The sequence below is a fragment of the Nuphar pumila genome, chromosome 8 (genome assembly GCF_984573655.1).
Source record: "Nuphar pumila chromosome 8, dmNupPumi1.hap1.1, whole genome shotgun sequence".
NCBI classification, from domain to species: domain Eukaryota; kingdom Viridiplantae; phylum Streptophyta; class Magnoliopsida; order Nymphaeales; family Nymphaeaceae; genus Nuphar; species Nuphar pumila.
In genome coordinates, this window is record NC_143256.1 from 124,650,187 (window position 1) to 124,669,078 (window position 18,892).

At 38.4% G+C, this 18,892-nt stretch overlaps 1 protein-coding gene across 1 annotated transcript; it reads right to left on the reverse strand.

Annotated features, from left to right (window-relative positions):
* Positions 1-10,466: 10,466 nt before the first annotated feature.
* On the reverse strand, positions 10,467-16,764 carry LPXB (lipid-A-disaccharide synthase B). The gene is made up of 8 exons (XM_090015490.1): positions 16,526-16,764; positions 15,709-15,808; positions 15,520-15,625; positions 15,172-15,395; positions 13,556-13,631; positions 13,165-13,400; positions 12,764-12,990; positions 10,467-10,825 (listed from the first exon to the last, which is right to left on the reverse strand). The coding sequence occupies exons 1-8, from the start codon at positions 16,762-16,764 to the stop codon at positions 10,642-10,644; spliced, it is 1,392 nt and encodes a 463-aa protein (XP_089871616.1). The 3' UTR covers positions 10,467-10,641.
* Positions 16,765-18,892: the final 2,128 nt, after the last annotated feature.

Below are 18,892 nucleotides of genomic sequence, written 5' to 3' on the forward strand. Positions count from 1 at the left end.
TAATTCAGGTTCAGGTATGGGTAGAAATTGTGGATCCATATGGAATAATTGGGTTCGGTTATGTATCTGGTCGGGTCTTCAATAGACCCTTTTTTAATTGGACATAAGAATTAGACTCAAACCCAACCCATTTTGATCTCCGTCTGGGTTCGGGTCTAGGTATGGCTGAAAAATGTAGATCCATGTGAGTTAACGGGTTTGGGTTTTAGTGGGCTCAAATTTCATCTCGGGACTTGATATGATTGGTAGTCTATACCTGATTACTCTCCATTCAAAACACATTAATTAATGGAATCAGCTATTTGTTAAGAAGATTATGTGTTAACAAATAGAAGCTTATTAACTATTCTAAACAACAGTGGATTGGGTTTCAACGGGTTGGGTACGGGTGTTTGGGTACATAATCGGTCTGGGTTCAGGTCAGTTCGAATACGAAGTGGGTTTGGGTTCGGTTTGGTTCAATTATAAAACAGGTTTTACGTTATGCAGAACCATTTGAGTCAGGTATAAAACATGGGTTGAACCTAAGCAGGTTCAGGCCTTCATTTATAATACCCAAGACCCGACCCATTTTTGTTACAGGTCTATATTTTGGATTCGATCTGAACCCATGGATCTATTAAATTTGGGTCAGGTCTAGTATACCCGACCCAGTTTCACCCCTATCGTTTTAGAGACTTGCACGTACTAGGAAAAGCACTCAATGGGTTGGGTTTATCTCAATCACCTGACCTGGCCCGAACCTAGATATCTGTCTGAGGGCATAAAAATGCTAACCTGAGCCCAACCAGTGAGTTGGGTTTGGGTTCTTTTATTATTTATGTATTTCTTGTCTAAACATGATATTTCCTTCCTTGTTTTTGTTATTTTTATATTTTTTAAGCTTCAAGATTTTTTTGATAATTATCACCAAATCTATAATATCATGAGAAATAGCCTTGCCTAAATATAACTAATATCAATATTTGTGATTATGCTTGGCACCCATGTTCAGGTGCCGTTGTACCTGATCTGGCCTCCATCATCTGTTGGGCCCCACAACTGACAGGTTGTATATCAGAGATGAAGGACAATCAGGTGCAGCAGCACACTCAAAGTGTGCAATGTGATTGCACCTGATCCGCCCTCTAAAGACTCAAACTTGAGTGTTTTCAATGGATTTGACTTGGTTGAGAGAGAAATTGATTGAAGACTTGTTTTATTTCACCAAATGAGGTATTGTTTTTTTATATTTACACGGAGAAACTGCCCCCAATTTCAAAGACCTGCCTGTTATACTTACTATCACTGTCCTGGCAGCCTAAAACTCCTCCGGCTTACCCCTTGCCCCTCATGGAGTGGCCACGCTTCGGCTTGTGCAAGGGGCAACGCCCATGGGATTTGAACTTAGACCGCCTGCCCAGCGGCCTAAGCACAATCCCACTGTGCCCAAACCCCTTTGCAGTAGGTGGTGTTGGATTTCTAGAATTTAGGGGAATCCAATTTTTAAGAATCCAACTCCTGGAATTGAAACCTCAAGGTTTCCAATTCTCTTGCTTGGATTACTTCATGAACTTGGAACAAGATTCCCTTTCCTCTGTTTGTATGAAATTATGAAAGTGGAATTCCAAATTCAGTTCTCGTATGTGATATGTATCCAGCCCAACTCTGACCAATTCATTGCCTTGAACAAAAACAACGAGGAGTCACCTTCTATACCAGTTTATAGCTTAAATGAAACAGCAAAAAAGCAAGCAATCAAACATCATAACAAAGCAAAAACAGAGCGAGTAGCAAAAGAAAAAAAAACTGTTCTTACAATCTTCTCAGCTGAAGAAAAAAACAGTGAATTTCTGCATAAAAAAAGGTTTATGTAGGCAACAGTTAAGAAAAAAAAAACGTTATTTACTAAAATCTTAGCCATAAATTGCAGTGAGAAAGAAGGTGGGGAGGAGGAGCAGGATCAATGCTCAGGTCGATCACAAGACTTGTTCACTACAAGCTCTAATCCTAATTTTCAGAGGAATAAAGAAGAGAAACTTTCAAATGTTCCCTCATGATACTACCAAAAACTGTAGGGATTTAATAGCAAGGAATTGAAGAAGAAAGAGGAAAGCAAGAATATCAGAGGGCAGTGTATGAGATCCAGAGAGCAGTGGATGGGAAGAGAGAGAGAGAGGGGGGGGGGTCTGGGAGGAGTCTGGCCTTGGTGTTTTAGGTTCATGGCATAGTAAGAATTCAATTATCGAGAATTGAATTTATGGATGTAAACGGGTTGGACTCAGGTCAGGTTTAGGCATTACCAAGTCCGACTCAATCGGGTATGACCTAATCGGTTTCGGATGAAATTAGATAAAACCAAACTCTGAACCGACTAGCTTAAAACCCGACCCGATTAACTGTAAATGTCAGGTTTTAGTCGGCTTTCGGGTTTGAATGCAAAACTTAAAACCAAACCTGCATGATCTGATTATTAATCTGTTCCTAAGTTTCCTACCATACCCGAGTAAACGGGTTCTGTTCGGATGGGTACCGGACTCAAACACGTTCTGTTTACATCCCTAATTGAATCCCCTTGTATAAACCAAGAATTAAATCATCGAGAATATTGTGGAACGGAAATCCCATTCTACATGTATAACTGTGAAACCAAACAAAAGAAAAGAGAATTGGGAGGATTTGGATTCCAGTTCCTCTCAATTCCGTGAATCCAAACACAGCTTAAGTTCAAGTGGCTGAATACATATCTTTGCTGGTTTATTCACTTGTTTAATTGTTTCAAGTTCAAGTTTGCCTCTCGAAAACATCACAAAGTTGACCGTGTCACGAGTTCAAAACCCATGAGGGTGCATCCTTTGCATGAGGTTAAAGCAGGGTATACTTTCTGGTCCTAACGTGGAGTTTTATGCTGCCGGCATGACAACCCTAGTAGGTATGGCAGGCTGATCTACTTATATGTTGCAAACACATGATCCTAAAACTTATTTTCTACTAAATAAAGTATGTTAGATTTAAACAAAAAAAAAATATTTGCTATTTGCCTTAAATTTTCTCTCATACTAGTAATCATGCAAGCAATGAAGCATGACTTTGCACGTAAGTACACAATACTGAGTCTCACATAGTCACCAGATATTGTTAATAGCATAGTTAAAATTATAGTTAGCGGAAGCTTCTTGTTACATGGGGAAACTCCCTTCTCAGAAAGCTCGCTGTGGAAGCGAGAAAGTATTCACTTCCCCAAAAGGAATGAAAGCTTTAAGAAATCTGCTTCTGAAATATGAAAAACTCGGTTCCCTTTTGTTGGAAGCTGCTTCCACCTCATTTTCTCAATCAATCCTATTTTGCTTCCTTAATGTTTTTCTTTCGCTTCTTGTCACTTTCCACTTGTTTTCTTCTCAATTCTTATGTTTTTTATATTAGAAAATTAAGATTTTTTATAACAATCTTTTGTATTAATTAGATTTATATCTATTTATATTTGTACTTACTTCATTCCTTATTTGCTTGTGTTGATGCTTCATATTGCTTTCTACGTGCTTCATTTTCATTTTTCATATGCTTGCATAAAAGCTTCACAACCTTCATACGACTTTTTAACACATGATTCCTCATGTCTGCTTCATGCATATCACTTCTCATGTTCATTTCATTTTCTACTAACTATGGTTAAAATAAAGCTCTTGCTTTAAATATATTGATAATGTCAACAATGGCAGTTAAGAAACACAAAAAAACACATAAAAATAGTGAATGAAAGACACTAAAGAAAATGTGAAAAATGCCAAACAAGTCAAATTTTCATTTCAAGCTTGCAATAGGACTTCAAGATATGAAATGAGTTGGTGAAAAAGTCTTTTGCATATTGTTAAGAAATAATAATATTGCTAATAATGGATTAGATCATTAGAAGCATACTCAAAACTCAATAGCATAACTTGAACTCACATAGTAAGGAGTAATTTTCAAAATTAATAATGGAGTCCTTGGAAACTATGGTTCCCCATTGAGAGCGGATTAGGTCATATTGTATGTAAGCGATATAGTTATATTCAATCCCCATTGCACATCTCACTTGATGTATATTCGTGCCAAGTGAGACGTGTGGTGGGGATTGTATATAATTGACAATCAGTAATATGACTGTTTAGTGACTTAGCATAAGAGTTCAATGCAACATATCTATTAGAGTTTTGAGCTGCAGTTCAACTCAGCCCAGGTTTTATAGAGCCCATGTTTAACTTGAAGCACATTGGCATGTTTGGCTCTCGACAAAAGTCAATGAACTCCAATAGACTTATTGTAACACCCTTGATTTTGTAAACCCTGTAATATTATAATTTATCAATGCATATGATTCTCTTTTGCATATTATCGTGCTGATTGAATGTTTTATAGGTTCGTTATGAAGTTTGGATTCTTCTTTCAACCCAAATTGAGTTTTCCACCGATCCATTATGTTTTAGGGACATAATCATTATTATCATGGATAATTTGGGCAAAGGATTTGCTGGGTATTTTTTGAAAAAAGATAAGGACATTTTTGTCTTGGGGATATGAATAGCATTTTATAGAAAGAGTTTGGTTTTTAGGACTTGGGACAAATATGTTATTTTTGAGGCCATCAAGGGTAAAATGGGTATGAGAAGGGTTCTTTAGGGAATCTTTTTGGTTGTGAGGGCATCAATATTTTTTTTTTGCTAAGGCACCTGTCATTTTTGCCTCCAGCTCAGCCCATGTTGCATTTGTCTTTGACCAGTGACTTAAAGTCACTTAAGCCTTTTTAAGCCCAAGGATTAACCCCTAAGCTCTCTCTTTCTAATTTAGCACATTCACTCTATCTTTTCCTTTCTTTCTTCCATTCTCTCTCTCATGTTCTCTCCTTCCCCAACCTTATTACCGCCTCTTATACCCCTTTTCTCTTCTTCTTTACCTGTGAAGCGATTGGAGGAGGGTGTAGGCCAAGAGGGGGTCGTTTTTACCGTGAAGCGGCCTTGCGTGTAAGGCTTTTGGGATTTTCGTAGGGTTGCAACATCTTTGTGGTGTTTCTCTTCGCATTTTTGGCCGTATACTAGAGGTAGGTTCTTAAACTCCACATCCTTAGGTAGTACCATGTGTGTGGGTTAGTTTTCATGTTTGAAAGATTTTTAAAATATGATTATGAAAAATGAGTTTCTTAGAAAGCTACCATGTATGTACTAAATATGTGGTCTTGCAAAAAATTCTATGTGCATAACCAAGTTTGTTAGTTTCTTCCAAGAATTTTTTAGTGCAAAGGCTTTGAAAAATTCATACTCAACATTCTATGATTATGAAATTATTTGACTAATGGCTTTTGGTGAGTTTGGATGTGCAATTTTGAGTTGTATCTTTCACATGGTATAAAGATGTTATGGTCTGCATTTTTGAAAGATAGATCATGTTCAAAATTTTACGTATATAGATGGAATACATATATGCATTTCTATAAGTCTTAAATTATGTTCAACTAAATCAGAGTTATGCATATTTTCTCTTTGTCTATTTGAATGCATTAAAAAAAAAGTAGTTCCTGAACTATGTGATCAAAGATTGTAATTTTCAAAGAATTTGGAAATGAGGTTTTGCTTTGTTAAATCTGCATGTTGTTTTAAAGAAGAATGGCTCTTCTATTTTGTTTCAGTTTTGACCCCTGTGTTCGGTATTCCAAAGCTAGAAACTATGTTTGGACGTCTCAGGGGTCGACTCCTGCAATATAAGAGTCAGTGCTTGTGGTTGGTTTCTATTTGGAAACATCAAGGGTCGACTCCTATTTATTTGGGGTCTATTTTGTTTTTTCAAGTTTCTACTTCTACTTTGCAAGAGTCGACTCTTGTTAGGACACCATTGTTTTGTTGTTGCGACGGTCTGTTATATTCTATTTTGTCAACCTTTAGAGTCGACTCCTATCTGCCTAGTTTATGTTATGTTACCTCAAGACTCGACTCTTGTGTGTAATACTTGTCTATTGATTTCATTAAGACTTGACTCCTTCTCTCCAAGAGTTGACGCATCCCGATATCATGTATGCAATTAACATTCTAAGTAGGTTTATTCGGGCACCAAGAAAACCTTATCTAGAGGCTGCACTTTGTGTGATATGTTATTTGAAAAAGGGTACAAGCCAAGGAATTTTGCTGTCAACCGCATCCGATTTTCATGTCAGAGCATATTGTAACTCTGATTGGGCTGGATGTTTAGAGTCTAGAAAATCAGTAACTGGGTATTGTATTATTTAAAAAAAAAATTAATTTTGTAGAAAACCAAGAAGCAAAGTACAGTTTCTCGATCATCTGTAGAAGCTGAGGATCATGCCATGGCAAATGCAACTTGTAAAATAACATGACTGATGTTTCTCTTTAAAGACCTTCATGTGAAGCTAACGTGGCTTGCCGATCTTATGTGAGATCAGAGCCTGACCTGTCAAGAGGCCAATGAGACTTGGGCCTCAGGGCCCCTGGGCCAAAAAAAAATTAGGGGCCCATTTTTAATAGGGATTCCATTTTTAATGGGGACCAAAAACAGCAAAAAAAAATTTAGGCGCCCCAAAAAAATTGGAGGCGCTGCCCTCAAACTCCTACTATTAATAAGGGGCTCAAAAAATTTGAGGCGTTGCCCCCAAACTCCTATTATTAATAGGAGGCCTATTTTTAGGGAGCCTATTTTTAATAGGGGCTCAAAAAATTTCGAAGCCCTGCCCCATAACTCCTGCTATTAATAGGGGCCTATTTTTTCCCTCCGCCTCAAGCCCCATAAAACACAGGTACGGCCCTGTGTGAGATAGTCAGACAACTATTCACATTGCTGCCAACCCTATTTTTCATGAAAGAACTAAGCATGTAGAAACTGACTGCCATCTTATTCGAGAAAAAACTCATCAAAGGTGTCATCCAAACAAAATATGTGCAGATCTTTTTACCAAAGCCCTGGGAAAAGAATAAATTTTGTTTCTCATAAACAAACTAAGAGTTTTGGATCTGCACTGTCCCATTTGAGGGCGAGTGTTGAGATTAGGATAAGATCTATCCTCTTCGATTATTTTTTTTTTGCTTAAGAAAATTGTAATGGTTATCTCCTTTGATTAAGGAGGATTTATATGTTGTAACCGTTTAATGCTATCTTATGTAGTTCACTTTTTCTTTTACTGACTTATGTAAAATCTATATAAACAGGTTGTAATGTTGATAATAAAAAGTGAGAGAGAAACTTTTCATTTACGTCTTTTTTGCAAAGATCTCCACTTGGGAGTTTCTTCAAGACTGAAACATGCATGGCGTCTCCCCCCATCAAAGAAGAAAGCTTGGGGACTAGCAAGACTGGTGAATCATGCAGTTCTAGTGCAAAGAAAGTCATTCTGCCATCACCTAGAGAGAGAAAAGCAGAAGACAAGATCTATCTTCAGCAACTGCATATGTTGCACATCAGTGATCCGCTGAGCATTTCAAAGTGGTTTGCAATGGAAGTTCTCTTTGGCTTTTTGATATTTATGTGATTTTGCTATCCTGTGCGTTGTTCTTTTTGGCTTCTCACTTGTATGATTGCTTTCTTGTTAATTTCCTTTTATATTTACACGGAGAAATCACCCCGGAATCAGAGGTAGCGTGTAAAACTTAGTGAACGTACCCCTTGCCCTCAGAGTACTAAACGGATTTTTACATGAAAAGAGTTCCACATTTGGACGCATGGGACATCTGAAGACAAGAAATTGATTCACAAATGACAAAAGGAGAGCGAATCATCAGTGTTACTTTTCATAGTTTTACTTATATTTTTGGTTAAGCAATGTTTATGTGTAATTTGTCTTCATCTGTATTTGCTTTTCAATAAGAGCCTGCATACTGCCTTAAATGTCAAGCAATTTTGAGGTTTTTTTTAACTATGAAAAAAACATTTTCAGGTCAAGTTCTAAGTTCAAATCTCATGGGCATCATTCCTTGCCCAAGCCGAAGCGTGGCAATGACCTAAGAATAAGGAGTAAGCTCACTACGTTGTCAGGACAGTGACTGTAAGTCAGGCAGAGCCAGCACGGTTAGGTCTCTGTTTTTTTGGGTGGTTACTCTGTGTAAATATAAAAAAAATATCAAATTCTAAGGCCTATGTTAGGGCTGTATGTAGGGGTGTCAACCGGTCTGGTTTACGCAGACCCGACCTGTACAAAACCCTATAGGATCCGGGTATGGTGATAAATAGGAAGACCCGGTTAAGACCCGAGTTCGGACCCAAAGGTCCGATTAATACATAGAACCAGATATAGAATTTTTATACCAGACTCGGGCCCGACCCGAATTCCGATTAAGACCCACAAATTTTCAATGTAAAAATTATAAAAAATATTATTTTACTGGGTATGGCCTGGGTCTGGTTCATGTAGTTCTGATCGGGTCCGAGTATGATTTCTCTTATGGTGAGTCCCATTAGACTCAGGTCCCAACCCGTCATCATACCCAAAAATCGAAGCTAGGTCTGGTTCCACCTGGGTCCCAACCAAACCCGACCCGTTGACCCCCCAGCTGCATGCATCCTTGGCTCAATGCTTACACCGGTTTATATGTAATTGTGTCATAAAGGTTTGAGTGTTAGTATCTAAGTCAGATTAGGTCAGGCCTTGAAGTGTTAGGATGTAAGGGAGTCAAATGTAGGGAGTCCGAAGCTGGATTACCCTGGAATCAAAACAACCAAACTGAATAAAATTGGTGAAAATGCACTGCAGCCACTTTTGATTGCTTGCATCACTTAAACTATAGTCACAAATCTCGTTCTCGAGAATATCTCATGAAATTTTATTTTTTTGGGAAATGTTGGTATATATAAAATATATGAATAAAAATACAAAGCAATATAAAATACCAGAAAACTATGTTTATCGTGTAAATATTGAAATAAAAATGTGATATTTTCAAGTAAGTGATATTTAGAAAATATTATATTTTCTTTGGTATCGTATTGGCCTTTGAAAACATCATGATAAAAATGTCGATTTTTTTTGGGGAAAATGATGCTAAATATGAAAGTATAAAATATATAAATATATGAATAAAAATATAAAACGATATAAATACCAAAAAACTGTGTTTATCGTGTAAATAATGCAACAAAAAAGCGATATTTTCAAGTGATATTTTGAAAATATTACATTTTCTCCGGTATCATATTGGCTTGGCTGGCCTCCAGTCGGTAAAACCCTTGAGGTCTCCCATGCCCGCCAGGGAGTACACCCAGCTTCGACCTTGTGACAAGGGATGCCACCCATGGGTTTCGAACTTGTAACATCCCATCAACTTGGTAATATTGACAAGTCGCCCCTACCAGATGAGCAGAGCCCTTGTGGGCAATATCTGCAATATTTGTAAGGGTGTCAATGGGTTGAGTTTGACCCTGACCCAACCCATACCAAATCCTATAGGGTGAGTGTCTGGTGATAAAAAGAGGTCCAATTAAAAACTGGGTCAGGCCCAAAGGGTACGATTAATATATGGAACCGGGTATGGTTTGTGAAATTTCATGCCAGGTCCCACTAGAGTTCTGCTTAAGATATGTGATTTTTCACTACAAAAAGATAAAAAATATATATATTATTTTATCGGGTGTAGTTCATGTAATCCTTATGGGGTTCAGGTATGATTATTCTTATAGCAGACCCGACAAGGTTCAGGTCCGAACTTGGTACCCGCACCTCAAAACAGAACCGGGTTCAGACCCACCTGGGTCCGAACCAGATCCGACCCATTGACACCCCTAAAATATTTGTGACCATTAGTTCAGCCAATTTTTTTTAGTAAAATTAAACTCTATCCAAGTCAGTCACACCTAGATGGAGTTTTAACTTTGAAGGACTTATTTCGGCGCTTCCAACATGGCACATTCGACTTGCACACCATGCTATTTTTCTAGGCTTGTGGTTAACCAATACTTGATTACCATACAAGGTATGCCCTTAAACCAGCACACTTTGGACTCATCATTGGGACCCATTCCATCCACTCACAAGTAAATTTAGGGGGCGTTTGATGCGCCGTCCGCTCACCCACGCAAACGTAGGAGACGTGGATGCCCGTTTGGTGCGCCCCACAGATGCCAAAACAGCATCTGCTGCTGTTCCACACACCCCGGGGAAAGGACAGACACACCCGGACACACGTGATTTTTTTTTTTGAGGGTGCTGGACAGGGTGGGGCAGCGCATCCTGTCCGGTCCGTGGACAGTACTGTCATGTCTACGTGCATCCATGATTAAAATGCAGTGTTTGCAACAAACGCCCATGCCAGTTAGACCCCTCAAAATCCAAAGTTTTTAGTGGGTCTCTCTCTCTCTCTCTCTCTCTCTCTCTCTAACGAGTACAGCAGTTCCAAGACCTTGGCAACTGCCCCCTGAACCCAGCGGCCGTCCTCCATTCAAATTGCTACATTAATGGACTAATTTGCAAGCTGGATTTCATCCAATTATTCAAAAAGTTGAAAATGAACAAATAAATACATCCTAGAACACACCTTTTCTTTATGGATCTGCATTTCAGTACATTTTCATTCATTCTTTTTTTTTTTTCCAATTCAACTGGATTTACATGTTTGCAAATGAAAAGAATCACACTTTTAAGACTGGCTAGGCCAGTTACCACCTGATCAAGTTCATGCTTTACTAGCCCTATTATCCTTTCGAGCATAATACAGCAGAAGCCGCAATGGTACTTGGACAAAAATCAGAACATGCCGTCAAGAACTGATTATAACGGGATAAGTTTGGATTTCCTCTGGAAGGACAGAGAAGTTTCAAGACTTTGTCAGCAGAGATAATCTGTTGCTGGCGAAGGACATCATCATGAATGACTTGGCTGCAAGTGAAAAGTTTTAACAGTGAGGCAGGCTACCATGACTAACAAGCAGAAGACAATTTGGCTAACATGTTAAATATTACAAATTGAATCTTGGAGTTCAAAGAAAGCAGGAACTTTCCCTGTAAAATTATTGTGTTCGGTAAATTTATCGAAAAAAGGTCCAATGTATCATTCACTAGTAAATATTGAATATGCAATAAGCAAAAAATGCACAAGTAGATCTACTAAATCAAAAAAGAAAGCAGTTGGCATCATTAAGCAGTATAACAAACTAGTTAGTGAATATAACCAAGAACATAAAATCATCCATAAGAAAACTTGTAACACCCCCCCCCCCCCTTTTATAGGAAACTGGCTTTACAATTTGATGATTAAAATGTGTTACAACAGTTTTTTTTATGACGAGGAACACTCACCGAAGCAAGGAAAACCCCGGGTCGGGCCCCACGACCAACCTGCCTTGTGTTACAAGTTACAACAGTTAACTGAGAGTTTATATTGAAGTGCTGAGTTATCAATTTGATTTCCTTTGAAGAACATCTGCAGGTTAAAAAAATTTACAGCCAAAGAGAAGTTTACACGGAAGATTGCCAAGCTATCAAATTGACTTCCTTTGAAGAACATCAGCAGGTTAACAAAATTTACATACTTAAACAAGCATCAAAAGCTAGACATGATCATTTATAAATGTAGTGAGAAGTCAAGCAGATTATTTGGGCTTTTAAAGTAGTTCACAACTCATTTTCAGCAAGTCAGGGCTTTTAAAGTAGTTCATCAGAAGAAGCAGATCATGGAGATATCACATTTGTGGCATGTGCTGATCATACTACGTTTGACCAATCGTTGACTCTTATTACTGTGATCGACCAGCCACTTTGAACTTTCTAGATAAAAGACCTGCTTCTGTTACAACAGAGCAGATCATAGCAAAGACAAGCTTGTCTAAAATCTTTATCTCATGAAGCAAAATTACACCTGCACAAGTAGACAAGTGTGTCACTAAAGTTTATGCTTTCTCGCTTAGCCAAGTGAATATCAATGTAAACCAGATGCTTTTTATTATACCCTAAAACCGGGCCCAACATTGTCTTTGCAATTGCTGCTCTCCGAACAACTCATTTGGTAGCTGGTGTAACTTCCATTAACCTCAACTTTCACGACTTCCTCAAATTTTTTTTTTTATGTGCCATCCAAACAGTGATCAATCGCTAGACCTACGTGTTCTGACAAAATTTTATTTTGCAGTCTCACAATAGCAGAATGCTGCAAGAAATGGATGAACTGCAACCTTGAAGCATGGCATAAATTCAAGATGTAACATCGTAGCATGGCATAATCCAAGATAGTCATAAATAATACATGTCAGCATCTTCTGATGACTTTCCATTATTTGATCATAAATAATACATGTCAGCATCTTCTGATGACTTTCCATTATTTGATCGTCGGTTTAAGCATAAAACAAAAAATACACGAAGTCTAAAAAAAGCAGAAATAATAAAGCTATTTACTAGCAGAGGTTACAAGACAGAAAACTAAAGCTATTCACTAGCAAAGATTACAACATATTGAATATCATATCTTTCTGTTATTTATTAGCAAAATAAGTTACCAAACTGTCATGAATTGGTCAATGCAACATAATGCAAATAAAGTTCGATATATAAGAGAGAAAGAGTGTGGTTGTGTGCTCTTGGAGGAAGAGGCAGAAATGACAAAAGATGGGAAAAGGACCCGTTTCCCTCATTTAGATTTTGACGAAGTACCACCAAAAATGAAATAATGCCCTGGACCACATGCAAGAAGAGGCTATTGCATTATATGGTTATAAGTGAACACCACATTAATCAAAGTCCAAGCCAGACCTAATAGATTTATCATAACCACTGTCTGGAAGAAAATGAAAGTGCCAAATAAAGCGCAGGCAGATCATACCTTAACAACATAGATAGTTCCATGGGTTTACAAACAGAGAAAAGAGCTTCTGGAATAATTGGTGAATCCATGAGTATGTTTGGTAGGGAAATAAAACACTGCTTCGTCCTAATTCTGATTACCCATTCAGTCAAGAAATGTGCTCGATATGCAACAATACATGGTAGTCTGGCAAGCTGCAGTTCCAGAACAGCAGTTCCTGAAGTGCATAAAGCAGCAGAACTTGCCTGCATATAAGTGATTAGCATTGAGTTAACATTGAGATTTATGAAGAGGTATAATCTTTAGTGAATTCGGAATAGCCGGATATTCAATTATATTGAAGAAAGATTCCACTATAGTGGCCCCAAAAGAATCAGTAAGCATCCATCAGAAATCAATATCTAAGTATTTGTGCATACATGGAAAGCATCATATTTTTCACGGGACACCCCAGATATCAAAATGGGGGACAGGGTGCATGATGGCACAGTTCTATAGACATAATCTTGTACATGCTGATTAGGAGCTACAGGAATAACCACTGTCAATGCAGGAAGAGAGTCCTTCAATAGCTCCAGAGTATTCAAATAAATAGGCAGCATGCGGGTGACCTCTTGTACTCTGCTTCCAGGAAGAACAGTAATAACCGTTGCCCCTGCCAGACATTAACAAAGAGAATTGCATATTAAGGACATGTACAGACCTTGACGTTGACATCCCAAAAGACAATTATCTTCCAAAGACTTATATATTGAGTGTAATGAGTGCAAGAAAGTTGAGAACAATATTCTGAAATTTTAGTAGCAGTACCTGGAGATATTCCATGTTTTTGTCGGAATTTTGCACCATTCCCAAATACTTTCAGTTGACTTGATTGTGCTTCTATCTGTATATCATGTGCATATACATTAGTTACAAAGTATGTTAGCTTCATCAATTACAGGGTTGTAGTTTACATCTGGAACAGATAAAACCTAAGCAATGGAAACACTTCACAGGACAGTCAGGTGATAGAATATAGATTAGAGAAGACAGAACAAGCACGTTTGAAAATCATAAACAGCAGATATCGCATGGAGAAAACTATATATTCTTTGTGCACTGAAATTTTGTCAAGATATTCTTCTTAGCTATGCACTTTCTGCTACAAAAGTTCAAACAAATTCTTCCAAAATTTACAATGCAACCTACTGAAGCAGAATTTCAAAGAACAAGCAGATATAAAATCAACGCAATAGTATCGAGCACGAGTGCCACCCACTCCTATACTTTTAAATATCATCTATCGCGAACATGTAATTGGCTGGCATTTTATGATCATCGTCTATTCCAGTACTATATTCATGCTTTCAATCAAGTATCCATTTACAGAAAAGTATTTAACCACAAACATTTTAATCTGCAGTTTGTGATTCTGGGTATGCACTAATGTTTATGGCTAGCAGACATAATATTTCTTTGTTCATTTTTGTGATTTAGTATCCAATAATAATGTCCAAGATCAGTAGATCCCAGATGTCTTCTTTGTTGAACAGAGATGACCTCTTACTGTAAAGGTATAATCCTTAAGTTGCAAAGAAGATAACTATGACACTTCTTCAATGAAGGTTCCTAAGCGGTTAATAACTGCTCATGCAGATCATCAGCACATACATGTGCAAGCTGGAACTATGTGGATAAACATGCATATGTACAACCATACACAAAGTACAACACATCACCACATGCTTCAATAAACATCTGAACAAGCACAAGCATGGCCTTACATTTGATCTCAGGTTAAAATGACCAAATAATGAATATCAGCCGGTGGCACTCATTAGAAGTGAAATTTGGGATATCAAATACAATCGAAAATGCAACCACTTAATTAGTAGTTCTCATGTCATGCAGAAACACATCACTTATTGTAGCTAACTCCTTAAGCCGATCATCCAGCATTCAATACAAGCAACAGTGTGTTCCCTTAATTCTAGCATAGGATAAAATCTTCACCTTAGTTCAAGCTTCTTCAATTCTAAAATCATGTGGCAATTGCATTTCACATTTAGAAATAGTATGATACATTGGAAAATGCTTCTGAGTTTAATTGAGAGTCCTATCAAATGAGACCTTGAACATCAAGACCTCTGTGGACCATACACTAATCAATAACCATGCCAAACACTGTCAAAGATACTAGTCATACTTCCACAAAAGAATGTGGAAAAAAGACAAAAAAAACTTGTATAGCTTAATTTATGTAAAATCCCAAGGAAATAAGTATAGCAAAAATAACATACAATCATTTCCAGCATACTTGAGCAAATTTTAAACCTAAATGTATTTATCGGATGGTGAGTCTTAAAAATAAGCTATTGGGATTCTGAAGAACCATAAATAGTGTAAAAGAGATGACTGAAGGAACAACTGCAGCAAATTCTTACCTGATGGAAGTTCAGAGCATCTTCAAGAATTGGATGACCAACAAATGTCGCATCCAGCCCATTTGCTCTCAAAACATCTTCCTCAAATGGAAGAATACACAGCAAATGATCAACATATGCAGATAGTGCTTTAAGCCTAGATTCACCCCCTTTCCATGCCCAGAATGATGGCGCAACATAATGGATATTTACGGGCGATTGAAATGGCTCCAAACTACATTTAGCTGCAAAGTGTACCCAACTCCAACATGACTTCAGTTAGATGATAGCCTAAGCATCTAAAGTACAACCATTGCAGCAGATCGACTAGATAACGAGCATGAGTGGTCAGAAATGGTTCCTCATTACCCTTTAACAGCTTCAAGAAGCGGAAAGAGAAACCCTTGGCATCAACTGTGACCACAGCGTGAGGCTGAAACCGGACAGCTGCTTCAATGGTTTGCTGCAACCTCATCTAACATTCACCAAATTCCAAGAATAGGAGTTGGCAGCAGCAAGAGAGGACAAATCACAAGTAGCCACATAATCAATGCTCACCTTAATCTTGCTCAGATGAGGCAACAATTCCAAGATGCCCATCACTGCAAGATCTTCCATAGGAAATAGAGAAGTTAATCCTTCCTTCCACATCATGTGACTGAAGAGAAAAAACAGGCAAACAAAATTAATTGCATAAACATCTCATCATTTATTTCTTAAAATATTTCAAAAAATATTTACTAAGGGAATACAGAAAGAACAGAATGATTTACCTAACAATACAAACATAATTTATGTCAATTTGAATTTTTGTGTTTGCAAAGATTTTGTCCCATATTGATCATTATATGTCGTTGTACCTATTTCTTCTTACACATATGGATTAATTTATTTTATTTATGTGTTTCATGATGTTTATATTCTGTTCCCACATCATGTAAATACAGTGTTATGACCTAAAGTTTTCCATCATATGTTTTCATAAAGACAGTCTAAAGGCTTCCATGTACAAGGGACTCATGCTTTAAAAACTACCATTTTATGCAAGTACATAACATGATATGACCAAATATTGCCAAACAAGTATCCAAGACAATGAGAAAGAATTTCAATGAAAAATCTCTTGATGCATATAGTTAGTGATACAGAACAACGGGGAGGAAAAAAAAGGACAACCAAAACAACCTATAGCTAAGTTTCCAACAAACAAATACCAATCTAATACACTAAGAATCCACATCCTAATACTTTAATCAAACATCAAAAACTCCCTACATTTAACTTTCTCTCAAGCCATCAGCAGCAAAAGCAAACTCAAAACTTCTCGTCTTTTATTCTAGAGAGAGAGAGAGAGAGGGTTTCTTTGTGTTTATACCCTCCAACTCCAGCGAAGCGTAGAGGAGAAGGAGAGAGTCGGCGGAGGGAGGACATGAGACGGGCGGCAATGGCGTCTCCGGAGGGCTCCCCTGCGACCACGAAGACCCTCAACTCCTTGTCTTCCGAGGCCATGTCCACCACCCTCTTGCTGCTGCTGTTGCTGCTCAGTGATCGTATGCAATGGTTGCTCGCCGCCACCAACAACGGCTTCTTCAAGAAGATGGCGATGCCCCTCATCTTCTCCGCCAGCAGTGGTGCATTCCTCTGCTACACCACCCTCGTCGCCATCCTCCACAAGAAGAGGGCTGCAGCCATGGCGAGCAATGGTCCTCCGGCATCTTAACAGAGGGCTGCGCCACTTTCCGCCGGTTCAGTACCTCCACACGTCACACGGACACGGCGTATGGTCTCGTGTCTTCGACGAAAGACACGACGCAGACTGAACACTCGGGTGGGTGGGTTTGGTTGGGATTGTTTTTCCCAAATCTGACCCACATATGCACTCGGCGTGGTCGATTTGCTAGCAAACAAGGGTTTGGATAGTGCTTTTTTTATAAAAATATGATTTTTAAGCTTTGAATATTTATGATATTTTTAGAAACTTACACCATCTGTTTTCAAACCTTATAAAAAACTGCCTCAGAGTCGTAATCAAATAATGCAAGAAATCATTCTTATAAAATCATAAACGTACAGATTTAAAGAAAGTTTTGAAAAATAACCCTTCAAAAACCCTGTAGATAAGGGTAGGCACATATCAATGTAGACACCGAGCACGACACAATCATGCTCTAAACGACCTCTAATGAAGCCCCCCTGCGATTTGAGATGACTATCTGCAACCTAGCTGCCAATATTTTAGCCGGGATGCGATAGGGAGCAACCAAGATGGAGATGGGTCTGATTGAAGAGATGTCAATCGAGCCAAGCCCGAGGAGAAGTGTACCCGCAAGGATCCGGGCCCGAACAGGCCAGGCTCGCTGGTTTACCAGCCCTACTTGTGTGTACTCACTCTTCTTCCACCGGTTTCAATATTACTATGCATATTTCGGATCCAAATTCAATCCTTCCTCATCGGACATTTTTTAGATCTTTGATTTAGACTTGCTACTTTTATTTTAATTTCGGATTCAGATATGGCATGATCCAGCCTGTATCCGATCGGAAATTAAGAGCACAGGAACACACAGAGACACAGACACTTTCTTTGGAATGGGTACAATAGCAAACACGATGTATAGAAAAGGTAAAGGCTTGATGCTACAAGTCACCACTTTGAATTTTAAGGACCCTTTCTTTACGTTAAAACTTGGGTTGGGTCTCCCAACAAATTTTAATCTTCAGAGTCCATATCACAGGGTCAACAGGCTACATGTAGACTGGGCTGACCGGGTCACCTGGTCTACTCAATGGCACGAGTCAAGTCATTCAAACCCAACTCAAGAAGTAAATGGTGTTGCTCTCTAGCCAAACCCAGCTGCACCAACAATTGACCACATTGGACGCCTTCTCGATTAATTCGAACCAGACCCACTTGTTTTAACCTTGTGGCTTCTCTTCTAAGAACTCATAGTAATGTATGTGTAATGTGACCCATCTGAGTCATGTAGATGCCTTGTTCATTCGAGTCCTAGTAGTGCTTAGGGTCAACGATTTTACCATGTAGACTAGAGTCTAGACCAACCTGGAGCATGACTCAGAACCTAGAGTGAAAATCGAGAGCAGATCAGGTGATCATCCTCACCATCCACAAATTGCATAAAGACCGTGGGGTCCTGATGGGATGACTCAATGGACGGTGAAAATGTCAAATCACTTTCTTAAACTGATTTGACAGATTACCTGATCTTTTTTTTAAAGGCAAGCTAGGGTTAGTCCGACACCTACTAGATATCTCTTAAGCCCCATGTGGCAGAGGGGATTCGAATCTGGGCCTTCATCTTGGCATAGGACCCTACCACCTCACGGATCACCTGATCTGCTCTCATAAAAATCACCTCTTCTCAGACAGTTAAAAATGGCACATTATTAGCGTTTTTTTTTTTTTGCATTTTATGAGATAATCTAACAAACCAAAAGAAATTAGGCAAATTCTAAGTATAAAAAACGAATAAATTTTAACAATAATAGGGGAAAAATCTATTTGGAGGTTTTCCTTAGATATTATTTTTTTTTATAGTCCAATGGTAACCTCCCCACAGCTCCGCACCGACCACACATTGGTTGGCCTCCGGTTGATAAAACTCTTGATGTCATCCTTGCGCACCGGGTACGACACAACTTCGATCTTGCCAGAAAAGGATGCCACCTGTAGGTTTCGAACTTGTGACGTCCAGTCAACTTGATGATATTCACAAGTGGCCCC

Bases quoted from the DNA above. Each gene is read 5' to 3' on its own strand.
- LPXB (XM_090015490.1), bottom strand. From the start codon at position 16,764: ATGAGGGGCATCGCCATCTTCTTGAAGAAGCCGTTGTTGGTGGCGGCG. The intron at 13,632-15,171 runs GTAAGAATTTGC...CATGATATACAG, and splicing joins ATGCTCTGAACTTCCATCAG to ATAGAAGCACAATCAAGTCA. The intron at 12,991-13,164 runs GTATGCACAAAT...ACTTATATGCAG, and splicing joins AAAAATATGATGCTTTCCAT to GCAAGTTCTGCTGCTTTATG.